The sequence below is a fragment of the Gnatocerus cornutus genome, chromosome 2 (assembly GCF_029298725.1).
Source record: "Gnatocerus cornutus isolate USDA-ARS CGAHR chromosome 2, icGnaCorn1.1, whole genome shotgun sequence".
Taxonomy (NCBI): domain Eukaryota; kingdom Metazoa; phylum Arthropoda; class Insecta; order Coleoptera; family Tenebrionidae; genus Gnatocerus; species Gnatocerus cornutus.
This window is the reverse complement of record NC_142234.1, coordinates 16,953,901-16,978,475: the sequence shown is the minus strand read 5'-3', so window position 1 is coordinate 16,978,475 and position 24,575 is coordinate 16,953,901. Positions and strand designations below refer to the sequence as shown.

Here is a 24,575-nt window from a genome sequence, read left to right as displayed (position 1 = left end):
CTCAAGCCTTTATTGCTGTACTGTTGGTTGCAGATCTTTAGAAAATGTATATCTTTGATTTATAAAAAGGGTGAAAATCAATAAACGGAATGCTAATCTTTTAAACTTTTATTGTTAGTTAAAAAACCTTACATCTCTACAAAAAATAAGTACAAATAATTTAATAACATAAGACACTTTACAACACATTCCTTAAAATTACTGTATCACAATCTTGTACAAGCTACAGCGAAGCCTTCCGCGAGCGCCCCCCAATCTTCAAATCGCAAACGAGAGAAAAATGATCCGAAGGATACGAAAACGAAGGAACTCTATCTTCTCCAATCTCCTCCCCTGTGGGTAATTCTAAAACAGCCTCAACCTCTAATTTCTCCTTCTGATAAAAAATATAGTCTATAGTATGACAGATTTCCCCTTCATCCCGTATTTTCCAAGTGGTATAAGGAGGTTCGCGTTCCGCCGAATTCTTATTCGAAGTATCACAGTCAGCATAAGCACTACCAAGATTAAACGATTCATCAGTTAACAAAGTGGTGTAGATCGGTTCGACGGGTTCTGCATTAAAGTCCCCGCAAAGAATCACAGGTCTATCACCGCAATGTTGTGCGACGAATTGTAACAAATCTTTGCCTTGCTCGTTTCGCAGAGTTGAAAGAAACGCTCCTTGGCGAGCTTTCAAGTGCGTTGTAGTAACACATATTTCTTGATCGGTTTCTTTGATCCGAAGATTCGCAAGTATAGCTACCTGAAATTGTCATTTTTAGCTCTGTCTGGAGACAATTCGGAGACTTACTTGGTTGCTTTGTACTCGCCAGATCTCCAAAATTCGGGTCTCGATATTGATCACGTCGAATTTGTTCGTGCGGTAAAAAATAGCGCACCCGTCAGGACCGTTGTTACCGGTTATGTAAACACAAGGAGAGTCAGGTTTTGGGTAGAAAACACCTGTGTAACCTTGGGTGCCAAGGACATGTTTCAGGAAGTTGAAGTGATCGACTTCCTGAAAAGAAAATGAACAACTGCGAGGGCGAAAGAATTGACTTACTTGAAGACAGATTATGTCGGGGCAGTACTCCACGATCTCTTCAATGATGCGGAATTTTCGAGAGTTCCATTCCAAGGCTTCGTCCGGGCATTTGACGAAGTTGTCGTTCATTTGGCCAAGAGCTATAAATTAAATTCAGTCTCTTTGTGTAAATACTTAAGGAGAGTACTTACACTGGGATAGCACATTCCACTGGAAGACTCTCAAGGAGTACGGACTAGATACGTAATCACTGCAGCCTGTAAAAAGAAACAGACTTAACAATGTTAAAGAACTAGAAGAGGACGGCTGCGGTGGTCTCAAATCCGAATTTTGTGTTACCTGGAGCCAGTCCTAATCAAACACAGTTTATTTCTCTCGGTTCAGAATATGTCAACGCATACCTTTAGTGACGGCATTCAATTTCCGGTACTTGAATGCGTAAGACTCATCGTTGGGCTCGCCAGATTTTCGAAAAACTCTCTTGACCATGGGCTCCACTTGAGGCTGAGTTTGGCAATACTGTAATAACTCGAAGCGACTGAAGTTGATGGGTATTTTAACGTCAATGTCTTGGATGTCATCATTTTGTATCTTCGGCGTTGAGTTAAAGCTGCCCATTCTAAACCACACAAAAAATTATCAGAAACTGTGTTGTTATCTCAGTTATATTATCAATGGGAAAGTCCACATGTGGACTTACCGCTGGAGGATAACCCTCTGAAGTTTAACATTTTTCAAAATTTTTTCTTCTGAGATGTCAATTTCCAACATTCTACCGACAAACTATCAAGGAGCAGCACGCGCTCGCTTATATCTTTGTGGTAAACTTATGCATATGAAAAGAAATGGTAATATTGCGTTAACATACAAAATATTTGTTTTTTTGTATTTTGCGGATTTTGTTCTTTACGACAAGTCAAAGGTCTAATATGTTTTATCGTACGAGCATCTTATCTGTTGTTTTCATTTTGGCGAGTTTCAATGCCATCGACGAAAAATTAGACTCACGTGTTTATGTTAAAATCACGCATTGTTCAAACAATTAGGACACGATAGCGAGGAGAAAATCGACTTTGCGTGTTCAAATTCGAATTTTTGTATTTAGCGACATCTGGAACTCTAACAGGAGACTATAGAATCCTGCAGCAAATCACGAAGTTTCCTGCTGCCTTTAGACTATCCTTTTACAACTTGCAATATTTGTTCCAGATGTCATTTTATTTTCTAGGTTATTCATCAATATTTCTTCAAGATTAATGATTATTTTATTCAGCAAGCGCCTGTTAAATATATGCACACGTATTTTTTGATTATAGCCTCTGCTTCCGGCTTTCAATAAACAGAATTGTAAATAAACCTAGTAAAACTAAAACGACTCACTGTAAAGGCGTCCCTGGGCAACACAAGCTCACAAATGGATTATTCGAAAATTGTGGCAGCGCTGAACTCATTTTAATTTAAATAAAATTTTAACTACACTAATGAAAAGGTTTCAGCTGAACTAATTCAACGAAATGCTGCTCTAATTTTAGATTTTTTATTGATATAACAATGTAGGATTATATTGATCACCGGAGTTGCTATAAACTTGCAAATTTATTTCTTTAAGCCTGTTTTCACTTAATAACATATCGCTTGTGATCCGACACCTGTATTGCTTCACTTTGTTTAGAAGGAAGTTCTTTTATAGCACTGGCAGGACTGTAATTCTTTTTTCTCCCAAATAATATATCGCAGACTGGTTGGTCCGATAACCCAAAAACCGATTCGTTATTTGGCAGACTTTTCAAGTCTTCAAAAATAACTAATTTGACTTGAAATCAGAAGGAATTTTCCTGAGCCTTGGAACATTCACGAGCGTGTAGGTGACAAAACTCCCTTCATTAATGTAAGAATTCGAACGATCACCATAAATTTCGGTGTTTCAAAGTTGCCACGAACATTTCAAAGTTAAGGTCAAGTTAAAGGTTGCATTGAACACTTCCTCTTACCTTGGTAAAGCCAGCATGCGAGCAAATCTTCGGATCGACAGATTGAAAAATTGACCCCCTCTTACAGCCATCACGTTCACTTTACTTTAACACTAATTACTATAAATTAAAAGGAATAGAATGTCTGTTATAAACTTGCACGATATTCCACATGTAAGGCATCACTTTATCGCGAATATTTTGCTTGGAATTATCCTTTTCCTGGAGAAGATAGTACTGGTTATGAATATTCTAGCCGAGCACATACAACTAATGATTGTCATCTTGTCATCTAATTGTTAACTCTCATTTCATTACAAAGAATTAAGCGAAAAACTGATAAGTTTATGAGAGATAGCGCAAAACTGGAAAGTTCTAGTTCAAAATTTTAACTTACAATCTTATAAATTATAAATATTTCTTGGATGGTATTTATGTATATGAGGATTTTATTATCAAAACTGAGCGTTTTATATGGATGTTATGTCATCGGAGGCAAAAAATTGATGGCGCTGGTCCTACCGCTGCGCAAAATTCTATTATAAGTATTATCGAGATTATCATAAATCAACATATTAGCATACATATAAATTGCATGTTTTGTTTACATCAAATTCTTCCATTTTCAATTTTTTTGATTGAAAACGTTCGACGCAACATCGATAGCTTACCGTTGGAGGAGTTTTTGAAATCGAACTCTGTTTTTAAGAACTTTTTCTTCCCCCATATTCTTTTGCATTTTGAACTCACACTTTTAATCAGTTTCGTGATACTAAATTAACTAATTAATAGTTCGGATATAAATACCTCCCGACTTGTAATTATTAATGGAAAAGAAAAATTAATTGGGTTTTATAATTAAAGAAAACTGATGGCAATAATGATTGAATGTAATTTCTTAATATTTCCCGTCATATTTGTCTATACGCAAATTTTATTTGTCAAACATGCCCGAGAACAAATAAAATTCAGCTCGTCTTCTATAAAAACTTGTTATTGAAGCTATTTTTGATGTTTGTTGTTTCCTGAAATATTCCTTATCTACGTAATTGCTGTTCTAAAAATATGCTAATCTCGTTTACTAATCAAAGGGGTGACCTAAAATTGGAGTGCTACCGAAATTGATCAGTTGCGTAAAAATGTGTAACTTTCTGCTCTTTTTTGGTCTTCCAAAGAGAGCTAAAAGCAGCACAAAAACTGACTGCTATTACCTGAAGCAGAATTTTTACAGCAGCTTGGCTAAACTGTAACAATTTACAAACAATGCAGCATAATATTTCAATGTAATTAGAGATCAAACCTCTTGTTGGGTAGCCTTGGAAATTCGTCGTCAAGGTTGCACCGTACGCCCAAGAATGGAGTAATTTGCCTTATCGAAAACATGATAAAATACACAATGTATGATTTGGGTATTTCTCTTCTAAAGAGGACAACGCACGGAATGCCGCTTTTCGTTTTCACTAACATTAAAAAAATGCAAACGATTAAGTAATGTTTTATGGACATTTCTAAGTATTGCCGATGCTTGATTAAAACTTGTTGGAGTAAAGTACACGAAGTCTGAGTTCAAGCTAAACAACACACTAATAATAATTTTCCATTTTTAAGGCTTTTAAAATAAAATTTTGCGTGAACGCTCACGTTTTTGCCACATAAGATAAATCCGTCCGATCGCACACAATACTAATTTTCGCACGTGGTCGCTATCAGAAGAATTCTTGAGATTACAGAGGCCGTTGCCCGATCGCTGGCGCCTCTCCAACGTCATCATTCTATTTCGGCAGTAAATCAGGTCAAAATTTTTACCTAACGAGATATTGCAGGAACTGCTTTGGAGGAATGAAGGCTCCCGAGTCTTCGTCTAAATGACCGAATTTGAGTTCCATGCTCCTGGCAGCGAGTCTCTTCTTGACGGCTGGAGAGGTCATCAGGCTGATTTTTGAGAGAGTCTCAGCCAAAGCGAGAGATTCGCGGATGTTGATGATTCCATCTTGAGATTCCCATATATCACTCATTTTTGCGGGTTCAACCACCTTTTCACTTCATGTGTTTCACGACAGCGATACGACTAAGTGGAGTTAAGACCACTAAAAGTTTTTTAAACGCCGGTCGGATAGAGGTGGTATGGATGGAGCACCCTCGACCTTAACAGGTGAACAGTCACCGAGAGACGTGTTTACATTAATAATAATAAGTAACTCGGATATAATTTTTAATGATGCGGAAATACACTCGCTGACCTTTATATTGGACTATTATTGAAGGTACCAGCGCTGCTCACGTTGCCTTTATATTTTTGTTTTTAGTCTTGAAACGATACGATTGTGGTGAAAGCACACACATGGAGTTTGCGAAAATGTTACATCATTGAACTAAATTATTCGTTGGAATGGTGCAGCATTTCCAGAAAAACATATTTATATTGGTAATCTTTACATTAGCAATCAATACAAGTTTTTATAAGTGCCTTCTAAAGTGTAACAAGAAATATCAACCTGCATGTGTAGTTCAACAGTCGATCAATCATTAAAGGAAAATCACTACCTTGGAAACACAAAAAACATTTTAATTGCAAACGTGTGGAGCTTATCAAAACAACGGAAAAATTGTTTCTTCGCGGATTTCCGAAACTATTCTTAGTCACTGCAGATTAGATAGTCCACACAACGCTTCCAGTTAGAATATTTTAGCCCATGTAATGTACAATGTAACAAACTATTTGTGTGTTCTCAGCACGAAATATTTTTTGAAGGAGATGACGTTAAAATAAATTAATAGCAATTATAGTGCGGATGTGGATTTCTTCGAAAACGCTCCTGTTAATAAATGTTTATAATTTTAAATCACAAGTGCTTGGGGAAATTCGCACTGATAACAACGTGATGATATCTCTTGAATGTCATGACTATGGCGTGGATTCCACAAAAATCCCGCGTTGATTATGCGATTTTTTCAATACTAAGAACAGTTTATCGTAAATTTACGTCTGTGGATTAAAAATCGTTGTGAATTTTGTACAGTCTATCTAAAATATCTTGGCAAATACTGTGTCTATAAATCAGTTTTATAATTAGAAGAAGCGATTGAATTGGCTTAAATAATTTCAGTAAAATTAAAGAAAACAAATATTTAATGCAGTAATTTCCAATATTCATTCTTTATGATGGGGTTAATTTTTCTGTCATGACTTTGGGTAGAAATAAATTTATTCAATATTTTAAAAAATAAAAAATACATTTTGAAAATTGCAGACTTGGGAATGAACTAAGAAATATAAACCGCAATTTGAACGAGAATTAACGTAAAAAGCGAAATTAAAATTTAATTAAAATTAAATGTGTAATATAATTTGTTATTTACACAGTTTTGAGTAAACTAATTATCTTTATGTAATAACAGTAATAACGATCATTTTATTCACTCCTATCTCTGACTTTAGACTTTCAAAAAAATGGTAGACGCATCCAATTATTCTATCACAAAACCTTTGAACTCGTATTTATAAAATTCCAAGTCTATAAACAATAGAACAATAACAACTTTTAAATAGAGAAAAATGGCCACTTCTGGCTGTTGATCGATTTGTCATACTGTGCCCATTTCAATCGAGACATGATGATCTATTTTGTATCTAAATCAATATCAAAATGACACGGAATGGATGCTTATCATAAGGATTTTTTAATGTTATTATCGAATTAGAGTATTGTAAATTGGTAAAAATAAAGGCAATTTCCACCCTGACATTTTCTTTTTACTCTTTGGTTCCTTGCGTGTGGGCATGATTGTAAACAGTGCCAACATGTGGGTGCAACAAAACACAAACTTGTCTCTTGGCCAAAACACGTCTCGTGCGATGTGTCAAGTGCCAACACCTATTTCTAGCTTCTATTAGACTAAGAGAATTCTTTGTGACTCTTGGTGGACAGTCAACGAACACGTGCCCTCAGGAAATTACGTTAAGTCTTTCGTAATCCGTTTTTTTGGGAGGAAACCGGAATATCCCATTTGAATTAGTCGAAATTCTCAAGTTCCTGTTTACAAACCAATTAATAAAAGTTGATTATCTTGTGAACAAAGCGCGAAGCTCTCAAATTTGTTCTTCGTCGAGTTTGCTTTGTTGTAGTAAACAAACGGAATTAGCATAACTCGTAAACAAATCTGAAAAGGTCATTGCGGCAGTCTAGAATTTTTTTGAAACTGACGCACTTTACAGTCTTCACAATGAATCATTATCGATGAATTAGGCAACGATTAGTTTTTCACCGTTTCAATGGAAGTCCCTTAATTGGATAACTAATTAATCGCAATTTATATAAATTACAAGGTAGCGCGGTACTGATGACTTAACTCGGATCGACAATCATTAGTTGTAAACAAAAAAAGCAATAATTTGTCCGTAAGCTACGTACCAGCATGTCAAGTACCACTTTATTGTTCTTGATTAAGGCCAGATTTAAACCTTGCACGAAATTCAGATCATCAAGTTCTGAGGTAACTACCACATATAGTCAAAGGCTGAACTGAAGAATGCACACCACCAATTTCAATTCGATTCGTCGACGTTCTACCAGAAACTAGTATGAACTAAAAATTCTTATCTACAATATGAAACAAGTCACTTGCCAACGACCGGTCAATGTGCAGTTGTACACAGTTGATTTTTTTTCGGTTACGGTCTACTCTGAATAGTTGATAATGATAGCGAGATGTTGACAATGTTAGGGGGCCACAGGATGCTCCGCTGGTGGGGTGATGACCTTATTGATGTACCATTTTTCGAATAATAAATAAATCACCGACGCAACAGCTTGCCAAGACTGCAGAAGGTGAAATTTCCGACTTAAAATTGTCCCACATTATGATACAAAGTCCATGAGTTGGTGTTTACCGACTCGAGAAGTTTCCGGAAAGATGCTAATATTAAACCAGTTTAAATGCGTTGCAGACAGTGATTTATTGATTGATTGGTAATAATTATCTAACGAAAGTGAAAGTGCATGCATGCATACTGTTGTTTTTAGCCCCAAGACGCTCCTAATGTTGCGGATATTTTGCGCACATCCGCACCTTGCGGATTGAGAGAAAATACGCGTGAAAAGCGAAATTTATAATGCTCGCAATCGAGAGTTAGAGGAACAGAAAACTAATCAGGAAGCACTGATAAAAAATGCAATCATTGTGTAACCTAATTATGATAGATATCTTTCTAGGAAATAAATGTGCGAATTATCGTGACCATTTTTTATGCAGTTTACAAGGTTGACTTTTTTGATTTTACAAAGTTTGCAATTTTGGCGAATTTAGATGAAAATGATTTACTCGGCGACCCTGACCGCCACTAATTCAAGAGATTTTTTAACCTTCAGACTTCAGCAATGATGCGATAGTCGCCGAAATGTTTGGTCTTTTAGAATCCGCATTTGATAGCAAATCGGGTGATAACACAGATGTGCGTTAGTAAAAATTAATGAATGAGATAAAAAACAGATTAAAAGTTTAATAACGTGATGGTGACAAGAGTCAATTTTTTATCACCGCTGCACCAATTTCATAACTAAAATTCGAATGCCAACGAATAATTACTCGACAATGAACCTCAAACGTGTAAGAACCGCCACCGATCAATACTTCGATATCATAACATTAATAACTTTGAATCGAAGGTCAAGAAATCAAAACATCTTTGAACTTGAGAACACCGAAATATCAATCAGGAAATTTTAGATAACTTCGTTTACGTAAAGTCTGAACCCAAGTTGAAGGGGATATTAGATAATTAACTTTTTACTTACAAAATCTTTTATTATATATTATATCTGAGCATTATTGACAACTAATATGATTAATTAAATCTTAACTCGTTTGTAGTGAACAAGGCTGTAAGTAGAATAAAACTGACGGCAGGGAAGACATATGGGTACGCCAAAATCACGTCATATTAGAAGTAAAAGTTCATAATAAATAATAGATGACTAAGAATACAGTACTAATATGAACAGTAATAAACCATAATATACACAATAAAACTATTCAACATATCGAATTTGTTCAATTAAATAGAACTGAATTCGGATCTTCGTTATCCATTTGCTTAATATGACGCAAGACGTCTTTCTTTGTGATGACTCCTAGTAATCTCCTAGAAACATATTCATCAACATTGTAATAAGAAAGTGGGGAATTTTACCCGTTGTGTGTGACTAGTGTTTGTCTCAAGCCCAACTTTCTAAACATATCTACAACAGTCTCCATTGGAGTCTGATCGGTGATGGTAATCGGTGCCATATCTAAGATTTTCTTAAGTTTTAACGGAGGTGGACCTAAAGTTTGTGGCGGATTTCCACTGGTAAAAAGCACGATCGATTGCCCACAGATACCGTCAGCCATCCTCTTTGCGTTAGCTAAAATTGAAGATTAAAACTAAGTTCGATTCGAAATTAAACCCACCGATCGCCAAATTTAGGTCTCGTCTCAGAACGAAACCGACTAAATATTGAGATTCTCTGGATACGATCACGGGGTATCCATTATGTTCCGTTTCTTTCAACAGAGCTTCTATATCATCCACTGTCATGGAATCTTGCGTGATGACACTCAAAGTTTCATTTCGCCTGGAAATGACAATAAAATTAGATAAACTAGCAGCAAGGCCACGGTTTTGATCTTTCCACCGTAGCGAATCTTTCTTCTGACTTACTTAGGTTGCATAACGTCCGCGGCCAAGGACGTATGTTGAAATTCGTCTTTAGAATCCAAGAACGGATATCCGTTGAGCGCTATATGCGCATCGTAGATTCCCTGTCTTCCTAGAGCGTCCCCGACCCATTTGCTGGCCATTGCGGCGGCCATTAAAGGTACAATATACCTCACACCCCCGGTGAGCTCGAACATGATTACCACCAAAGACACTGTCATCCTGGTTACTCCGCCTAACACAGCTGCCGCCCCCACCATGGCGTATAAACCGGGGGTGATGCAGTCGTCGCCCGTTGAACATTCTTCAGTAAAAAGCAAGTTCTTGGGGTAATTGTAGGCGAGCTGTTCCATGCCAATTCCGACTATGCGCCCGACGATGGCGCCTAAACACAGACTTGGGATGAAGAGTCCGCAAGGGACCTTCATGCCGAAGGTGAAGATTGTCATGATCAGCTTGAGAATTAGCGCCAGAATTAGGAGCCAGATCGCCTTGTACACACCGGGGCCGGCGGCGGCGATTTCGATTGCTGAGTTCACGTCGGTGAAATTTCTGTTGTAATCGCTGAAGAAAAAGGTTAACAAAATGAAGAAAAATATATTTCTTACCATAGATCGTCAGAGTTGGAGATGCCACACTGGCTAAATAGTAAGTAGATCAATTGACTGGTATTCATTCGAGTATAAGGGTTGGGATAGGCGATGATGGCTGTTAGTACTGTTACCACAAGAACTTCCGTCACAGGGTATTGACCCAGTTTGGAGTACTTCCTGTACCGGCACCAGTACAAGTTCGCCTTGATGAATATCGTCGCAATTATACCCTTCATTAACAAAGATGAGTCAGAGATTAAATCGCGATTTATATCCGTTCTTACCCCTATAATCCCCAGTCCGATAAAGGGTATAAGCTCGAAGAAAATCCAGGGTTTATTATATTCGACGTAGAACAAAACAGAGTGTTCGTTTCCAAACGGATTAATCGATCTTAGAACGAAAGCGGCAATCAGAGCACAGAAGAAAGATCTCCATAAGGTTTTCAACGGGAAGTAATAGCTGACCTTAACATACAAATAGAATTATTATTGGGATCTGGGTGTGCTGTATTATACGCGACATTGAGGCGTGTTTTTGGCAATGGAAATAAATCTGTTATGCAAGGGTCAATGAAAATGTTATTCTTTTCCAAAGCGAGATTTATTACGGAAGTGGATGGAATTCTTTTGATGAATTAAAAGAGTGCGTCATAACTCGTGCCAATGCCGACGCAGATTGACGATAAAGGAACTACTTAACACCTCTTAAAGCGCGATTGATTGTGAGGTCAAAAGGTAGAGAAAGTCAATTAAATTCTCCCAAGATCACAACGTAATCACGTCACTCACCTCTTCTAAACTGAAAAGGACACCTCCAATTGGTGCCCCAAAGGCTACTGACACTCCGGCTGCCGCTGAAGCCGACAATATTTCTCTTTTCTTGGCTTCATTTCTTCCGTACTTCGGAAAGAGATATGATAAAATATTACCTACAATGTTTTACTACTGTACTTTCTATAACAAGGAAGAGTTGGTATTGACGTCTTCCCAACATGATCGATTTCAATGAATAAAGAAGTATTTACCTATTGCACATGCGATGTGGACCATGGGACCTTCTTTTCCCAAACTCAGCCCCGCGGAGACTGACAGGATCAAACCGACACATTTAATAACGAGCGTCCACTTCCCTAAATATCCCCGGATAATAAATCCGCTGAGAATTGTTTTAATCTGAAACTTTCAATGAAAAACCAAGAACAAGAACTCGTTGTTTTACCTCTGGAATACCAGATCCGCAAGCATAGGGCGCGAACATGCGGACCAAAGAAGCTGACAATGCAGCGAATAAAAGAGCCAACACTATGTAAAACAGATACGAAATTATGTATGCTCCGGCCCCATCCCTGGACTGGCCCAGCACTTCTGGCCATGTCAGCCACTACAAAGAATTTATTAAAAACTTGTTTTTCCCTCAAGAGTTTATTTTGTTGGTCCCAACCTGTGAACAGTTCCCAGAATCGAAGCTTGTTTCGTTAGACGACCAACAACACTGCTCTCTATTTAACCAGAAAGCTTGAGGACATATACCAAACTTGAGGTCTGTCATCCAGCTAGCGCCTATGTCTATACCACCGGCTATCACACCAGTGCACAGTCCTACCAACAGAACGCATAACCATCCTGACCACGCGTCGTGTGCTCCTTCGATTAAGTTCCATATGGAATCTTGTTTCTTTTTAACGATGTGTCTGTGACGCATACGATCTCTAGCAATGTCTCGTTGCCAATCGATGGTGTGGAAATCGTCATATTGGCCAATTCCGGGGATGTCGCCGGACTCTGAAGTGTTATATTAAGAATGATTTTTCAGGGGGGGAGGAAACGTACCTTGCATCCCTCCAAAGGACACTGAGTCTGAAAGGGAAAAATCCGCTTTTATTTACTAAGGGGATTTAAGCTGGGCTCACTATTATGACTTTTTAAAACTGATTAAAATACTTTTTTATTAAATGCTTATTCATTTATATAATATTCTAATATTTATGTTTATCAAAAAAAATGGTTTGTTTTAGAGGTGGTAATGGACGACGCTAATTTTGCAAGTCACGAAGGAATAAAAATAGGCAGTTTGAAAACTTATGAAAATAAACAAATAAATATCTCATTCGAAAATCTGTTACAAAGTAAAATTAGATTTTTTTGACCTCATCATTTTGTTTGTAATTTCTTAATCTAAATTATCTGATAAAAAAGTAATAAACGATTCAAACAAAGAAAATGCGCAAACACCCGTTAAAATTTGAACCAAAAATGAACATTGTGTATACTTTACGATTCATAACAAAATCTTTTGATTAGATCTACGGATGTAAAAAGAGCGCCCACTCCTAAACTACCATAAAATTATAGCATTCCCTCCCACGAAATTCTGCGTTCTAATTTCAGTTTTGCCATAAAAATGATCAATCAAACTTAATTTGAGTGTTTAACTGCACGTAAAAACTATCAAGGTGCGACAAAAATTTCACAGTTTCCGTTTTGTACTTTTCCGTTTTGATTAGCTTGTCAACGAAGCCACTCGTCTGTTTTTAACGTTTATCTCATTGATAGCTTGTTACGACCGAATTCCCATGTTGTTTACATAAAATACTCACAATGCGACGTGCCATCCTCGTCTTCGCCCGTTCTCGTGGTCCGATCACCGCTTCCAGAAGTAGTGATGTCGATCATATCTTCATCCGCCGATGCGACGAAGGTAGCTCTATTGCCGTTCGTGTACTACATATAAACAAATTTAATGTAAAACGTGGAACATAGGGTTGAAGAGGCGTGACAGTCAACACAAGGCTAAGGACATCACATCGCAATTACTCTGACAATTTTAACAGCATGCGCGCAGCCGACAGATCGATACTTTATCGGGTCATTCTGCAACGGGGTTCATGAATGGACGAGTCCGCTTTCTTTTTGTTTTTTACATGTAGGATCATTGTAGTACACAGAACTACTACGACGAGGGGCAATTACGTGTGCCAAATTAAAAAAAAAAGACAGACTGACCTTGTTGTGTGTCGTTACACAAGGGTGAAAAAAGCACTATAAAACGTTTAAACGTTTGTTATTAGTTTATTAGTATTACTAACTGGAGTTTTATCAATAAATGACGAGAAGGACAACAAAAGTAGCGCTCGTTACTGTTGCGTTAGCAACACGTGCATGATGTATTCGGACTTGTAATTATTTTCAATTCGACGTCGACGCTTTGTCGTGTTTTAATGAATGAAGTTTACTGGAAAAGGTACTTAATCGTCTTTCATGTTTCCATTATCAACGGATGAAAATAGCACGATCAAGGTCAGTAATTCAATTTACAAACTTCGTTAAAATTGATATTGATTAGGGTCGAGACTGCGTTCACTTAAGGTGGTTTCCCGACAATTGGAGGCGACCTTTAGAAGAGGTTTGAAAATTATATTATAAAAGGATAATTTTTACATTAAAATGTCATTAAATCTGGTTTTTAAAGAGGAAGGAACGGGGACTCTTACTCTTTTCCGAATTTGGGTTAAAGTGCAACCTTCTAGAATACAGAACTTGAAAGACTGTTCCGTGAATATTAAGCTGTGCACAATAATATAAACAGCTTTCTTTAATTAACTAAAAACTTCTGGTTTTTGTAAATAATTGATTTGTTAAAATTTATAATTACATAGTTAAATATTACTGTGAGAACCTGAAGTCGCGTTTTTTTGTCGCATTATTATAGAAGTTGTTTTATGATCAATAAAATAGACCATTTCTTCAATTTAATAAGATGCAATTTATTTAAATTGATAAATATTTCTACTCATTCTAATTAATTGCATTTTTCAATGATACATAATTTTAATATCTTTGACGAAAAAATATGTTTATTAGTAATAATTTATCGTCATGGTTCAGTTATCCTCTGAAGGTTAAGAGCTCCATTTGGAAGTTTTTTTGAAATATGAGATCTATAAACGTGTCTTACATTTCTGGTTTTTTCAGGACTTATATACCAACAAAATTAGCATCGTAATTAACTCCTGCTAATACTTTCAGCAAATAAAGTGTGTTTAAATTTTCAATTATTCATTCAACTTTAGAACTTTAGCCCATTCTCTAAGAACTCTTTATGCATGTTTATACTTATAACTGCTTAAACAATGCGATAATTATAAAATATTTGCACTAAGACTACAAATACCTGTCACATGCACATTCCAGACAAAACAACTTTTTGTGGTTCTACTTCCATGAACTGTATGAGTAATCTATTTTGCCAACTCCTACAGCATTTCGTCCTTTTGTAAATGAACACGCGTCCACATCATTAATGAAACAGCAGACCTTTATTAGCAAGCATAATTACCTTTTTATCAACAGACTGATAGCTTGGTGAATTTTGTGGAACTGCCGCGCCGGCCTTTTTCAGTGGAAATTTTTCCATTATTCATTTGTACACCTAAAAACGTACTGACAATCACAAATTTTCGTTCACTTTGCAGAAAAAGTGTAACAATTCTTTCACTATTTACAGTTCAATGCTCTTGACAGCAAGTGAAAGTTTTGCAACATGAAAATACTCCGTGTGGTATCACAGTGATAAACTCACCATTTTGTAGTTTTCTTATCCTTATCAGAGTTTAAATCGCATGATAATTCAGATAATGCAACAAAAATTAGTTTCGTTTTAGTAAAACGTCACTTTCTTGAATTATTCCTGTCAATGTCAATTGTGTCAGTTTCGTTTCGTGACTTTGAGTTGGTAGAACTGCAGCGGGAAAATTAAACAACGTCTGGGAAGGATAGCAAATTCTTTATTTTTTTCTTCGACTAAGCTCGTAGAGAAATGAAATGACACTTAATAAATGGCCAAACAAAAGTGTTATAAAAATACCTTGTAAATGATCAAAAGTCAAATTAATCTCTGTTTTAATTTTTTCTTCATGTAGCTTATGAACACTCGTCATTCGTTCTTTTCCTGTCGATAATCCAACTTCTTGGTCAATCAAAACGTTCCTATGAATTTCTTCATAGTACGGAGAGTGCTTTTGGAAAAAATAAACCATGTAGCCCGTCGCAAACGCCTCTTCAATGATGTGATATCCATACAGTTCACTTAAAATGACTGCACGACTGGAAGATTCTATGAAAGCAGTGTTTCCTAAAGGGGCCCCTTTTCTAATGTTTATCATTCTCTCTGCATCAACAAAAACTAGTTGTTTCAGAAGATCATGTTTATCCATTTGTAAAAAATAGTCGCGAAAGTGCTTCGGACACAAAATTTCTATTCCATTGTCTCTAAGATCTTTTAAAGTATCCATTTCTTTATTAAGTTTAGGTTTTGTAAGTGTGCTCATGAAAGAAGATTGAAAAGCTGCACCAAGAATTATAGAGACCAACATCCAAACCGTGACGACGAGCTTAATTGAAAAGTTCCTTTCGTTGAAATTTGATAAGCCACCAGTGCCTATACAACATTTCCAAGAAATTACCACCCAGTAGGAAAACCCCACAGGTTTCTTCATGAAGTCTGATGACTTTTTTAGTAGATAAGCTATTACGACCACTGTTACTAAAATGGCTATGACTGTTATATCACCGTAGATCAAAAACAAATATTTTTCTGGTGGAATTTTTGAGTTTTTCGGGACGAGAACAACCAAATCTTCCAATCGACGAGGATACGAGAAATCAATGTCTTCAAAACTCTCCACTCTATAATACGGATTGAAGCTAAAATCGATAGTTCCGTTCAATAAATTTTTGTGAAGAGCTTCAAAATGTTCATTGGAGGGAACTTCTACAATTTCTAAAGTCGCGTTCATCAAGTCAATGATAACTTCTAAGAGATCGTAGTCTGGACCATCCCATTGCCTCTGAGAGTTTTTAAAGTTTCGGGGCTCATCTTCAAAGAATCCAACTCTTATAACGTGACCATTAATGTCCAGAAGTTTGTTAGGAAACATTTTTTTTGTAAATTCTGTAAAGTGTACAACTTGGCCTTTTTTATATCCATTATAAGTCGCCATGTTCACTTTAGAATTCACGTAAACGACAACAAAATTGAACAATTTGTCGGTCCACAGTTTTTTCATAGTATTTTTTAAAAATTCTTCGTTATAAATTTTATCGATAAATATGAAAAAAATGTTAGAGTTTGGAGACCAGACGGCACAATTTTTGATGTTTTCCATGGAATAAACTTTCTGGCTATCTGTTAGTACAAAAATCGTTTTAGAGCTTAAATATTGCGAATTTCTGCAACCAGAAGAGTAGTTATTATTACACTTAGTAAATATTAGATGCTCGCTATGAGTTCTTTGAAAGTACCAGTTGATCGTATCGGTCGCAATGTAATTAGAAGTGCTGACTATTATTGCTATTTTTCTTTCGAAGTAATTTTGATTAATAAACTTTACAAAAAATGTTTTTAATTCTTTTTCTAACACCGTAGTGTTGAATTTGTTCAAGTCATACTGATTCGTGTTAAGTATAACAATTAATATTAGCAAAAACGGAAGTTGAGAACTAAACATATTGGAGAAGAATGTCTCAAATATTAAAAACAAAATGTTTATGATGAACCCATTACGTCAATTATAGTCAGTTTAGTAATTTATAATTATACCCTTTTATTTTGTTGTGGAGGCAGTCCATTACCGATAAAAAGTTTCTGAATAACAAAATTTGTTTCTCGGCATTATCCTGTTTATAACATAACAGTCGTTACGAATTCTTTTTTATCCTTCTTAGTAATGAACAAAGCGATACAGTTTAATTGTGTTATTAAAAGCAAAAATATAAAATCTAATTAAGAGTCATAAAGTTTAAAAGCGCGCTCCAAAGTACAGTAGACTCTCGATAATTTGAACCTCGATAATTTGAATTTCTCGATAATTTGAAGTTTTCTTCCGGCCTCTCCGATAAATTGAAAAGTTTTAACGTATTTTGGTCCTCTCGTTAATTTGAAGTGAAATCCAAATTTTTTTTCCGCCAACACTATAATTGAAAAACTAAAACTTCTGAACAAGGCCAGGTCCTTTGAGTTTCAAATTATCGAGAGTCTACTGTAGATGGAAACCGGAGTTTGTTTTACCTCCACACGCTCCATGTTTATTCTAACCTCAAAACAAGACAATTGATTTTTAACGATACAAACAAACGTTTTATCATGAACTGGGAGGAGGACGTTGATTTGTTACCCAACAAAAAGGTATTTCAAGGAGTTAAATTGACTTTTTAAACACTTTTGCTTTGATTAGTCTGCTACAAAACATGGAAGACGAGCGAGCAATACTCCGGGATCCCCGGAAGAAGGACACGACAATTCCGGTGCGAACAACAGCCCCCCTGATATTCCCATAAGGACGAGAAAGACAGGGGGCTGGGCTGACGAAGGAACCAAAACAAACAAGTAGGATTTTGAGGATTATACTAATATTTTATCAATTTTTTTTAGATCAAAAGGATCCAACATGATTGAGCAGTAAGTAAGATTAAGTTAAGAAATCTTAGGATTATTGACCTGATTTAGGGAACGGTTTCAAAACGAAAAAGCACCAGAGTCTGAGGATGATATTCCTGTAATTCCTGATATTGATGACATGCCTGAAGACCCTTTGAATTTGCCTGATGTGAAAGTTCCAAAGTAAGCTTGCTTTGAAAGACTTGGAATTTTTACTGTTTTTATTTTGCAGTGTTACAGTGAAAGAGTCGACTTATAAAGAGTTGGATAGTCAATTTGAGGCGGGACAGCCGAATTTTGGGAATATTGGGGATATTGATTTATCTATTTTAACTAGTACTTTGTATCCTGAGAAAGAAGTTCAGCGGTGCACTGAAGTTTGGACCATGGAGTCTCTGTATCAAGATCTTGCAAAGCAATAGTGCCTTGACGCTCATGGTTTTGAGTGAATAATTAACTTTGATCAACAATTTGTTACATGACTTTGGTAGTTTAATTACATCTTAAGAATATTTTTTGCCGCGGAAAATTGATCCCGAATATTAACTAACAATAAGAGGTATTTTCTTTTTTAGCCTTTAATAATTCAAAAGACAAAAATGTCCCGAAAAAGATTTGTTGAAAGATGAAGAACTCAAGTTAGGGAACTACATCTATAAGACCAGTTTCTTTATTGGTCTTATAGGGGGCGCAAGGTTTCGTACACACTAATAAAACTTTCGAATTTAAATCTCTTAAGCTGTTTTATTTCGAATGCACACATATTTTAGACTTATTTAGTAAGAATCAGATGTATTTTATCGATTTTTATTTTATTTTTATATTTTGTTTTAATCCAAAAAACACTCCTTTTTTCACATCTTTAATTATCTCTACCACGATTACGCAAACGAAAAAAAAACGTTTAAACAGACATAATTTCGTTCTGAACTAAAAAAGTTTTCCCGAAACGCTCCATCTGGCGACAGTGTCCGAGCCGTCCAATCATCCGCATTTTGTCCATCATCTGAAGGATAATTACTGCTTGGACTGCTCCTAGCACGGCCTCGAGGTATGCAAAACCTGGCGAAGTGTAAGGACAGGACAAGTTTCCCCGAGTGAGTTACCATGGTGACTGTGAACTCAATATCATCGACAAAGAACCAATTGGGGCCGTAGCGCCTGGGGCATCAGCGGGCATGGCTGTACGAGCGCCTGGAGCTCTTCAGCCGGGACACCTGCGGCGCTAGAAACGGGAGCCTCCAGGCGGTCAGACAATCGACGCCGATGTGGCCTCAGGCTTTCGACTCCCACTCGCGTTCGTTTCAGCTGGCTTGTTTGTACGATTCGTCCACTCATTATTGCAGCATTCTTATTCAGAGCGGGGGTCTGGAGATGTGGCCGACGAATGTAATCACCCACACTAGGCCTGGAGATATACACATTTTGATGGTCCTTCGTTAAAAGATGCCTGGAGTGGGCTTGCGGGAAGGTTTTATCCGCGGCGCGGCGAAGGGCTTCCAAAGTTTTACTTTCATTGGTGTAAACTGAGAAATGTCGTGTTTTTCTTTACTGTTTATCAACAATACAAGGAAATTCTATTTAGTAAGCGAGTTCTATTTCCCCGCGATGTGTATTCAACTAATAATTTCTTTATCGTTTCAACAAACTACTCTTTAATCATCAACGTATACTTTTTAAAATTTCATAAATTAACATACTAAAGCAGTCTACAATTTTTTATTGCCCAAAGGATTTTTCATGTAAATGCAAACGACCTTAACGTTGTAATCAAAAAATATCTGACAGGTGTTTACTAAACAAACATTTTGTTTAATTAATTATATATATACTATTACATCATCTAAAAAGGTGTGAGCACAATTTTCACTAACGTGGCGAGCAAAGATGTTTAACCTTTTCACTGCGCAATGTTTTTTGGAAAATTTTGTAACTCTGCGCGGTTTGTTAGCTCCTGCGACAATATACGTTCCGAGCAGTTGATCGGTGATCTGCCTTAGCGCATATTAACGTCTTGAGCACTTGGCCGATTAACTAGTTTTACAAATGTTCATAGAGATTTTAATTTTCCATAACGTCAATATATTAAACAAGGTAACATTGAGATGAGAGCTGATTATTATGGTAATATTACCTGGCCCTTAGTTCTACTTTTAAACTGCGTGGATAAAAAGATGCATGGAATAGATTTCAAATGAATTTTAGTCGTAGACGGATATATACGCTCTGAGCAGGGAACGGTAAAAAAAATGTATTTAAAAAAATTAAAGCCATTGTGACTATGTATTCCTCTGAGGTAGATAACCATACTTGCGTCTTCAAAAAATTACGTTTTGAGCAGTTGACCACTTGTTAATCAATGCGAATATATCCGCTCGGAGCAGTTTGAGCGAATTATTATTTTGCGGATTTTTCCGGGCCGAGCAGTGTAAAGGTTAAATAGGTGCATATGCGCGTAAACTCTGAATAAAATCCTCCATGGAACGAAAAATAAAACACAACGCAGCCTCGCAAAAGTTTGCATTTTACCCATACAAACAGACTTTGACAACACTCAACAGTTCTCGTCGTAACAAAAGCTCACCACAACAATACCCCTTTTCCACGAAAATATTATAAAATCCGTCGCCTGGAGCCGAGTTTTTGAAATGTGCGGTTGATGAGAAGAAGTGTGCTTTAAGGCACGACAAAGTCCACGGCTGGTCCCGCTCCAGGCTCAAAACGCTTTCTATCCTTGAAGCCAGAGGCGGCGGTTGTTCTGCATGGAAGAATTCTAAAGCACGTTAGGTTGTGACCTATTGATCTGGGCCCGGGGGTAGTTTTGTGTACTGGGCGCACCAGTATAGACAAAGAGTCCCGAGTTCTAATCCCGGGGGCCCATCTGCATAGATAATGACGTTGCCTCCGGGGGGCCGCATAAATATAGAGAGACTGCCTTCGTTCGTTTTACTTTTACTCAGATAAGAATATTTTCTTTGTGGTCGTCGACATCGTGTTTTACCCGTCATTAGCGGACGAAATCGGATCTAATTTATTCCGAACGGAAAGCTTTAGCATCAGCAATTTCGGTTTTGTTTTTTGGGGTCGTTATGTTAATGTAAGGTAAATAATTACCAAGCGAAATAAATTGAATTGCAGTGAATAAATATACAATGTGGTATTATTGTATGACGATTATTGATTGAAATGTAATGGTATATTGTGAAGTGTATGAACATTGTTAGTGCAAACCATTTATCTCCATGACGTGTAAATATCTCCATTATGTTAATTACACCAACCATTTATCTCTGTTTTTCAACGTTGACAGACCCTGGGGGTTCGAAAAATAACAATGCATGGACGAACCCTCGGGGCTAAAAAATATTCACTTGCTTACACGAACAACAATAACAATACACATATTTGAAAAGATTTTTGTGCTACGAGTAACTAACTAAAAGAAGTGGATATTGCCAATATTTTAACTAGGGTTCGAATTTGAGCGTTTTGTATGAAATGGATAAATTCCATCAGTCAAAATAGTTTCGATTAGCAAAGGTCATTTCTTCAGAATTCAACAGAATTTACTTTGGTAGTTGTTTTAAAAAATTTAGGTATTTGTTACGCATTTTATTTTCAAGATTTTTTTGCACTTTCAGTGTTTTAATTTTTTACATTCAGATTCTGAGAATTTTTTCTAATCGTAAATGTAAATTAAATTTTCTTTCTTTTAAACATTATTTTTAGCTTTTTTAGTGTGTTTGGAAGATTCTCAATATCTTAAAAACCAATTTCCATCTTAGCTTTAAATTTTTTAGATTTTCCAGCTTTCATACTTTCAAGTTGTCAGACTCTTCGATTTTCATAGTGCAGCTTCAGTTTTAATTTCTGTAGCTTTTTAAGGCTAGTCTTTAGACTTCCTTTGCTTCTTTGAGATGAAAAAAGCTTGTCTTAGGGCGATCCGCTTAACAATTCCTTTTCTTCGTTTTTCGTTCGAACTTAAAATTACGAGACTGTAAATTTGATAGAAGCGATGAGTTTTACAGCGTATTAAAAAAATCTCAAATATCTTTCTAATTTGGCAAGTTGAAGGTAAAAATAAATGTTAATAATAGTCCATTTCATTTATTTTAAATTTCTTATCCTATTGTTTTTTATTCCGCATGAAATTAAAACTATTTCTAACAAGACTGATTTATTATGTCAACGGAAAGTTTTTAAATTAAAAAATAATAGAGAATACTAAATCAATATTCCACAATTAAGTCAGTTCTTTGTCCACTGACGGCCTATATTATACACGAATTGTATTTACTCTCCTGTAAGTTTTATTTTCATTTCTCTGAGTGAACTGTCAACGAATACAAGCGTGTGCTCTTTTATCACATTTATATAAATAAATTTTTCATCAAATAGAATTGACAATGGAAAGCACCTTTGTTGCTTTAAAGTAAATTTTTATTAGATGTAACACTCTTTTTCCATTAATATGACAGTCCGAAGCTTCTACTGGAATTGATGGAAAATTTTCATACCAAACTCATCACTAATTCTAAACGATTCCGTCTGCTAACATCATTAATAACGCTGAAACATTCAATAAGAAATGCTGCTTCTACTGGTGTTAACACTTACATCTTTAACTAACTGTGATTTAAACATTTCATCGAATGATACAGTTTTGGCAGAGCTATATCGTTACATTGTTAGTTATAAGTACCAGATGACGAGAAATTATTCATCCTGCAGTTACATTAACGTCCACTTGCCTTATACAAGAGATATCTCGAGTTGGTTCATCGAACACAACGAATGTCCTTCTATGATAGCCACAGCGTTTGTTGATGTTCCAGAATATGTTACAAGCTCAGGAAATTTTATTTTTCTGGAGACAGTTTCTGATATGAACAGGACTATATCTCAGTTGTACCAATATTCATTTTGGAGCAGTAGGTTCGAAAATCATTTTATTCTTTGTGTTCCTGTTAATTCCACCGATTTTTTACCATCTTTGTTAAGGGATTTATGGAAGAGAAATATTCTTAATTTCGTGTTAGTTTTCGTGTATAAACAACTGGAAGTATTTTCGTACAACCCTTTCGTTGAAGAGAAAGTGGTGAATTTGTCAAAATATGTCGACAAGAATGAGAATTTGTTTCCAGATAAATTGAAGGATTTGAATGGGTATCCATTAAAAGTGACCATATTTGATTTTTCGCCGTATGCAATCAAGTATAAAGAAAACTGGTATGGTAGTGATGTTCAACAACTTAAGATGATTTCGTCTTTGATGAACGCAACTTTTAGTCTAGTTCGCCCTAATAATAATTACAACAATTTTGTTGGTGTGTATAACAACATTCGAGAAGGTAAATCAGACTTTTGCTTTGTCAGTCATTTTGAAGAGATGAATCGGTATAACGACGTGGAGTTTACATATCCTCACCAGTTAGACGCATTAGTTCTGGTACTGCCGATAACAAGAAGCCTTATCAGAGAACGAAGCATTTTGTGGATTTTTACTCCAACCGTATGGTTGCTTCTAATTGTCTTACTAGTTTTAGTCTTTGTAGTCATTCACTCATCGGACACCACTGGAAAAACTTCTTTTCTTCTAATCTGGTCATCTTTCCTCGGCATTTCTTTTCCAAAATTACCACGACAACCACACGTTCGGTATCTTCTAATATTATTTATCATGGCGAGTCTCGTGTTTAGAGTAGCCTTCCACTGCTTTCTCATCAGCACTTATGTAAGCCCTGGATATGTCCACAAAATTACCAACATTTCCGAACTCCGGGAGATGAACATCACAATCCATACCGCCAAAGCGTACGCCAATTTAACACCGCCGTTTTATGGTCTTCGTGAAAAATTTAAAGTCGTGACATCAAAACAACAAAGAAAATTGTTTTCTGCTTCAGTACCAAAGGGGGGCTTTCTTATTACCCAAAATGAGGCGGATGCGGTACTGGCTGGGCTAAAAATGAAGAGGAAGAAAGTGCCGTATTATATTGTAAAAGAACCCGTGGTACCAGGTTTTGATAATTATATGTTTCAAAAGCATTCTCCGTATCTTCGGAAAATTGAACTTTGTTTGTTGAGAGAATTTCAGTATGGGTTATCATCGAATGCTGTTCCTGAGGATGCATACGAGGGCTATTCGGTTTCTTCTGATCAGACGGGCGATGAAGATGTCCCGTTAAATTTGGGGCATCTAGAAGTGGTATTTTTGTTACTTTTAAGTGGGTTAGTGGTTAGTTTATTGGTGTTTGTTGGTGAGATAACTTTAAAGTGATAAATAGATTTTTTAACAGCATAGCTTTGTTTTGTTTTACAGAATGAGCAAATTTTTAGGTAAATAGTGCATGGAAGAGCATTTATTTTGAGATGTATTTGGCTGAAATAAATTTAGGAAAAAGCATGAAGTTTTTTTAGATTTTTCTGACAATTTTAGGAAAGTTGGACTTCGTTTCGTTTATATTATTTACGTACGAAACTTAATTTGCAAAGTTCAAAATTTTAAAGCAATTTTATGCAAAAGAGCTCCAAATGCATACATTTTTGATATTCATGCTAAAGTATTGACATCCACATTTTTTATTTTACCAATACTCCACAGACAATAAAAACATGCAGTTAAAAAAAGACATCGTAAACTTTTATTTCGGTTTTTATTACCATTTATCACAATACATTACCATTTATAACAAATACCTATTTCATACATTCAAAGCCGTACAAAAGAGTTTTGTTGAACAAAAGACAGTTATTAACACCAAGTTTTCTACTTTTATAGTCTTAAATATTCCTCACTTGTCTAAACATGTTTCTCTTATTCGCATGCATTAAAGTTAGCATTTTATTTT

The 24,575-nt window shown here is 36.1% G+C and overlaps 3 protein-coding genes and 1 long non-coding RNA gene across 10 annotated transcripts; 2 read left to right on the top strand and 2 right to left on the bottom strand.

The window, feature by feature from the left end:
- Positions 1 to 93: 93 nt before the first annotated feature.
- On the bottom strand, positions 94 to 7,705 carry cu (NADP/NADPH phosphatase nocturnin). 7 transcript variants are annotated; one of them, XM_088029654.1, is made up of 9 exons: positions 3,669 to 3,683; positions 3,158 to 3,219; positions 3,019 to 3,110; positions 1,429 to 1,646; positions 1,367 to 1,378; positions 1,219 to 1,284; positions 1,046 to 1,167; positions 794 to 1,000; positions 94 to 745 (listed from the first exon to the last, which is right to left on the bottom strand). In XM_088029654.1, exons 3-9 carry the CDS (start codon positions 3,087 to 3,089, stop codon positions 224 to 226), a joined length of 1,218 nt encoding a protein of 405 aa, XP_087885780.1. In that variant the 5' UTR covers positions 3,090 to 3,110; positions 3,158 to 3,219; positions 3,669 to 3,683; the 3' UTR covers positions 94 to 223. The 7 variants fall into 7 exon arrangements, with proteins under 7 accessions (XP_087885780.1, XP_087885779.1, XP_087885783.1 ...); XM_088029653.1 differs by lacking the exon at positions 3,669 to 3,683 and adding an exon at positions 7,410 to 7,704 and having other exon boundaries at positions 3,019 to 3,219; XM_088029657.1 differs by lacking the exons at positions 3,019 to 3,110; positions 3,158 to 3,219; positions 3,669 to 3,683 and adding an exon at positions 7,410 to 7,705.
- Positions 7,681 to 8,235, top strand: LOC148179580 (uncharacterized). The gene is made up of 2 exons (XR_015769588.1): positions 7,681 to 7,967; positions 8,022 to 8,235. It is a non-coding gene; the product is annotated as an uncharacterized LOC148179580 (long non-coding RNA).
- Positions 8,236 to 8,781: 546 nt separating this feature from the next.
- On the bottom strand, positions 8,782 to 15,012 carry ClC-c (chloride channel protein 3). The gene is made up of 14 exons (XM_088029261.1): positions 14,869 to 15,012; positions 14,626 to 14,718; positions 12,887 to 13,010; positions 12,120 to 12,146; positions 11,731 to 12,071; positions 11,509 to 11,670; positions 11,315 to 11,462; positions 11,079 to 11,218; positions 10,572 to 10,754; positions 10,303 to 10,517; positions 9,698 to 10,258; positions 9,448 to 9,611; positions 9,188 to 9,401; positions 8,782 to 9,139 (listed from the first exon to the last, which is right to left on the bottom strand). The coding sequence occupies exons 2-14, from the start codon at positions 14,701 to 14,703 to the stop codon at positions 9,049 to 9,051; spliced, it is 2,448 nt and encodes an 815-aa protein (XP_087885387.1). The 5' UTR covers positions 14,704 to 14,718; positions 14,869 to 15,012; the 3' UTR covers positions 8,782 to 9,048.
- Positions 15,013 to 17,290: 2,278 nt separating this feature from the next.
- On the top strand, positions 17,291 to 18,454 carry IFT43 (intraflagellar transport 43). Its single transcript, XM_088029833.1, has 5 exons — positions 17,291 to 17,472; positions 17,522 to 17,673; positions 17,719 to 17,745; positions 17,794 to 17,907; positions 17,957 to 18,454. Exons 1-5 carry the CDS (start codon positions 17,431 to 17,433, stop codon positions 18,144 to 18,146), a joined length of 525 nt encoding a protein of 174 aa, XP_087885959.1. The 5' UTR covers positions 17,291 to 17,430; the 3' UTR covers positions 18,147 to 18,454.
- The last annotated feature ends 6,121 nt before the right edge of the window (positions 18,455 to 24,575 follow it).

What these genes read in the sequence shown, in the direction of transcription:
- cu (XM_088029651.1), bottom strand. Translation starts at nt 5,012, where the DNA reads ATGAGTGATATATGGGAATCTCAAGATGGAATCATCAACATCCGCGAA. An exon ending in CCGACATAATCTGTCTTCAA is followed by an intron (nt 1,001 to 1,045) that starts GTAAGTCAATTC and finishes TTTTCTTTTCAG; the next exon opens with GAAGTCGATCACTTCAACTT. An exon ending in GGCGAGTACAAAGCAACCAA is followed by an intron (nt 746 to 793) that starts GTAAGTCTCCGA and finishes TGACAATTTCAG; the next exon opens with GTAGCTATACTTGCGAATCT.
- ClC-c (XM_088029261.1), bottom strand. Translation starts at nt 14,703, where the DNA reads ATGGAAAAATTTCCACTGAAAAAGGCCGGCGCGGCAGTTCCACAAAAT. An exon ending in ATCAGTCTGTTGATAAAAAG is followed by an intron (nt 13,011 to 14,625) that starts GTAATTATGCTT and finishes GTTTATATGTAG; the next exon opens with TACACGAACGGCAATAGAGC. An exon ending in TCCTTTTCAGTTTAGAAGAG is followed by an intron (nt 10,755 to 11,078) that starts GTGAGTGACGTG and finishes TTGTATGTTAAG; the next exon opens with GTCAGCTATTACTTCCCGTT.
- IFT43 (XM_088029833.1), top strand. Translation starts at nt 17,431, where the DNA reads ATGAACTGGGAGGAGGACGTTGATTTGTTACCCAACAAAAAG. An exon ending in GGATCCAACATGATTGAGCA is followed by an intron (nt 17,746 to 17,793) that starts GTAAGTAAGATT and finishes GACCTGATTTAG; the next exon opens with GGAACGGTTTCAAAACGAAA. An exon ending in CCTGATGTGAAAGTTCCAAA is followed by an intron (nt 17,908 to 17,956) that starts GTAAGCTTGCTT and finishes TTTATTTTGCAG; the next exon opens with TGTTACAGTGAAAGAGTCGA.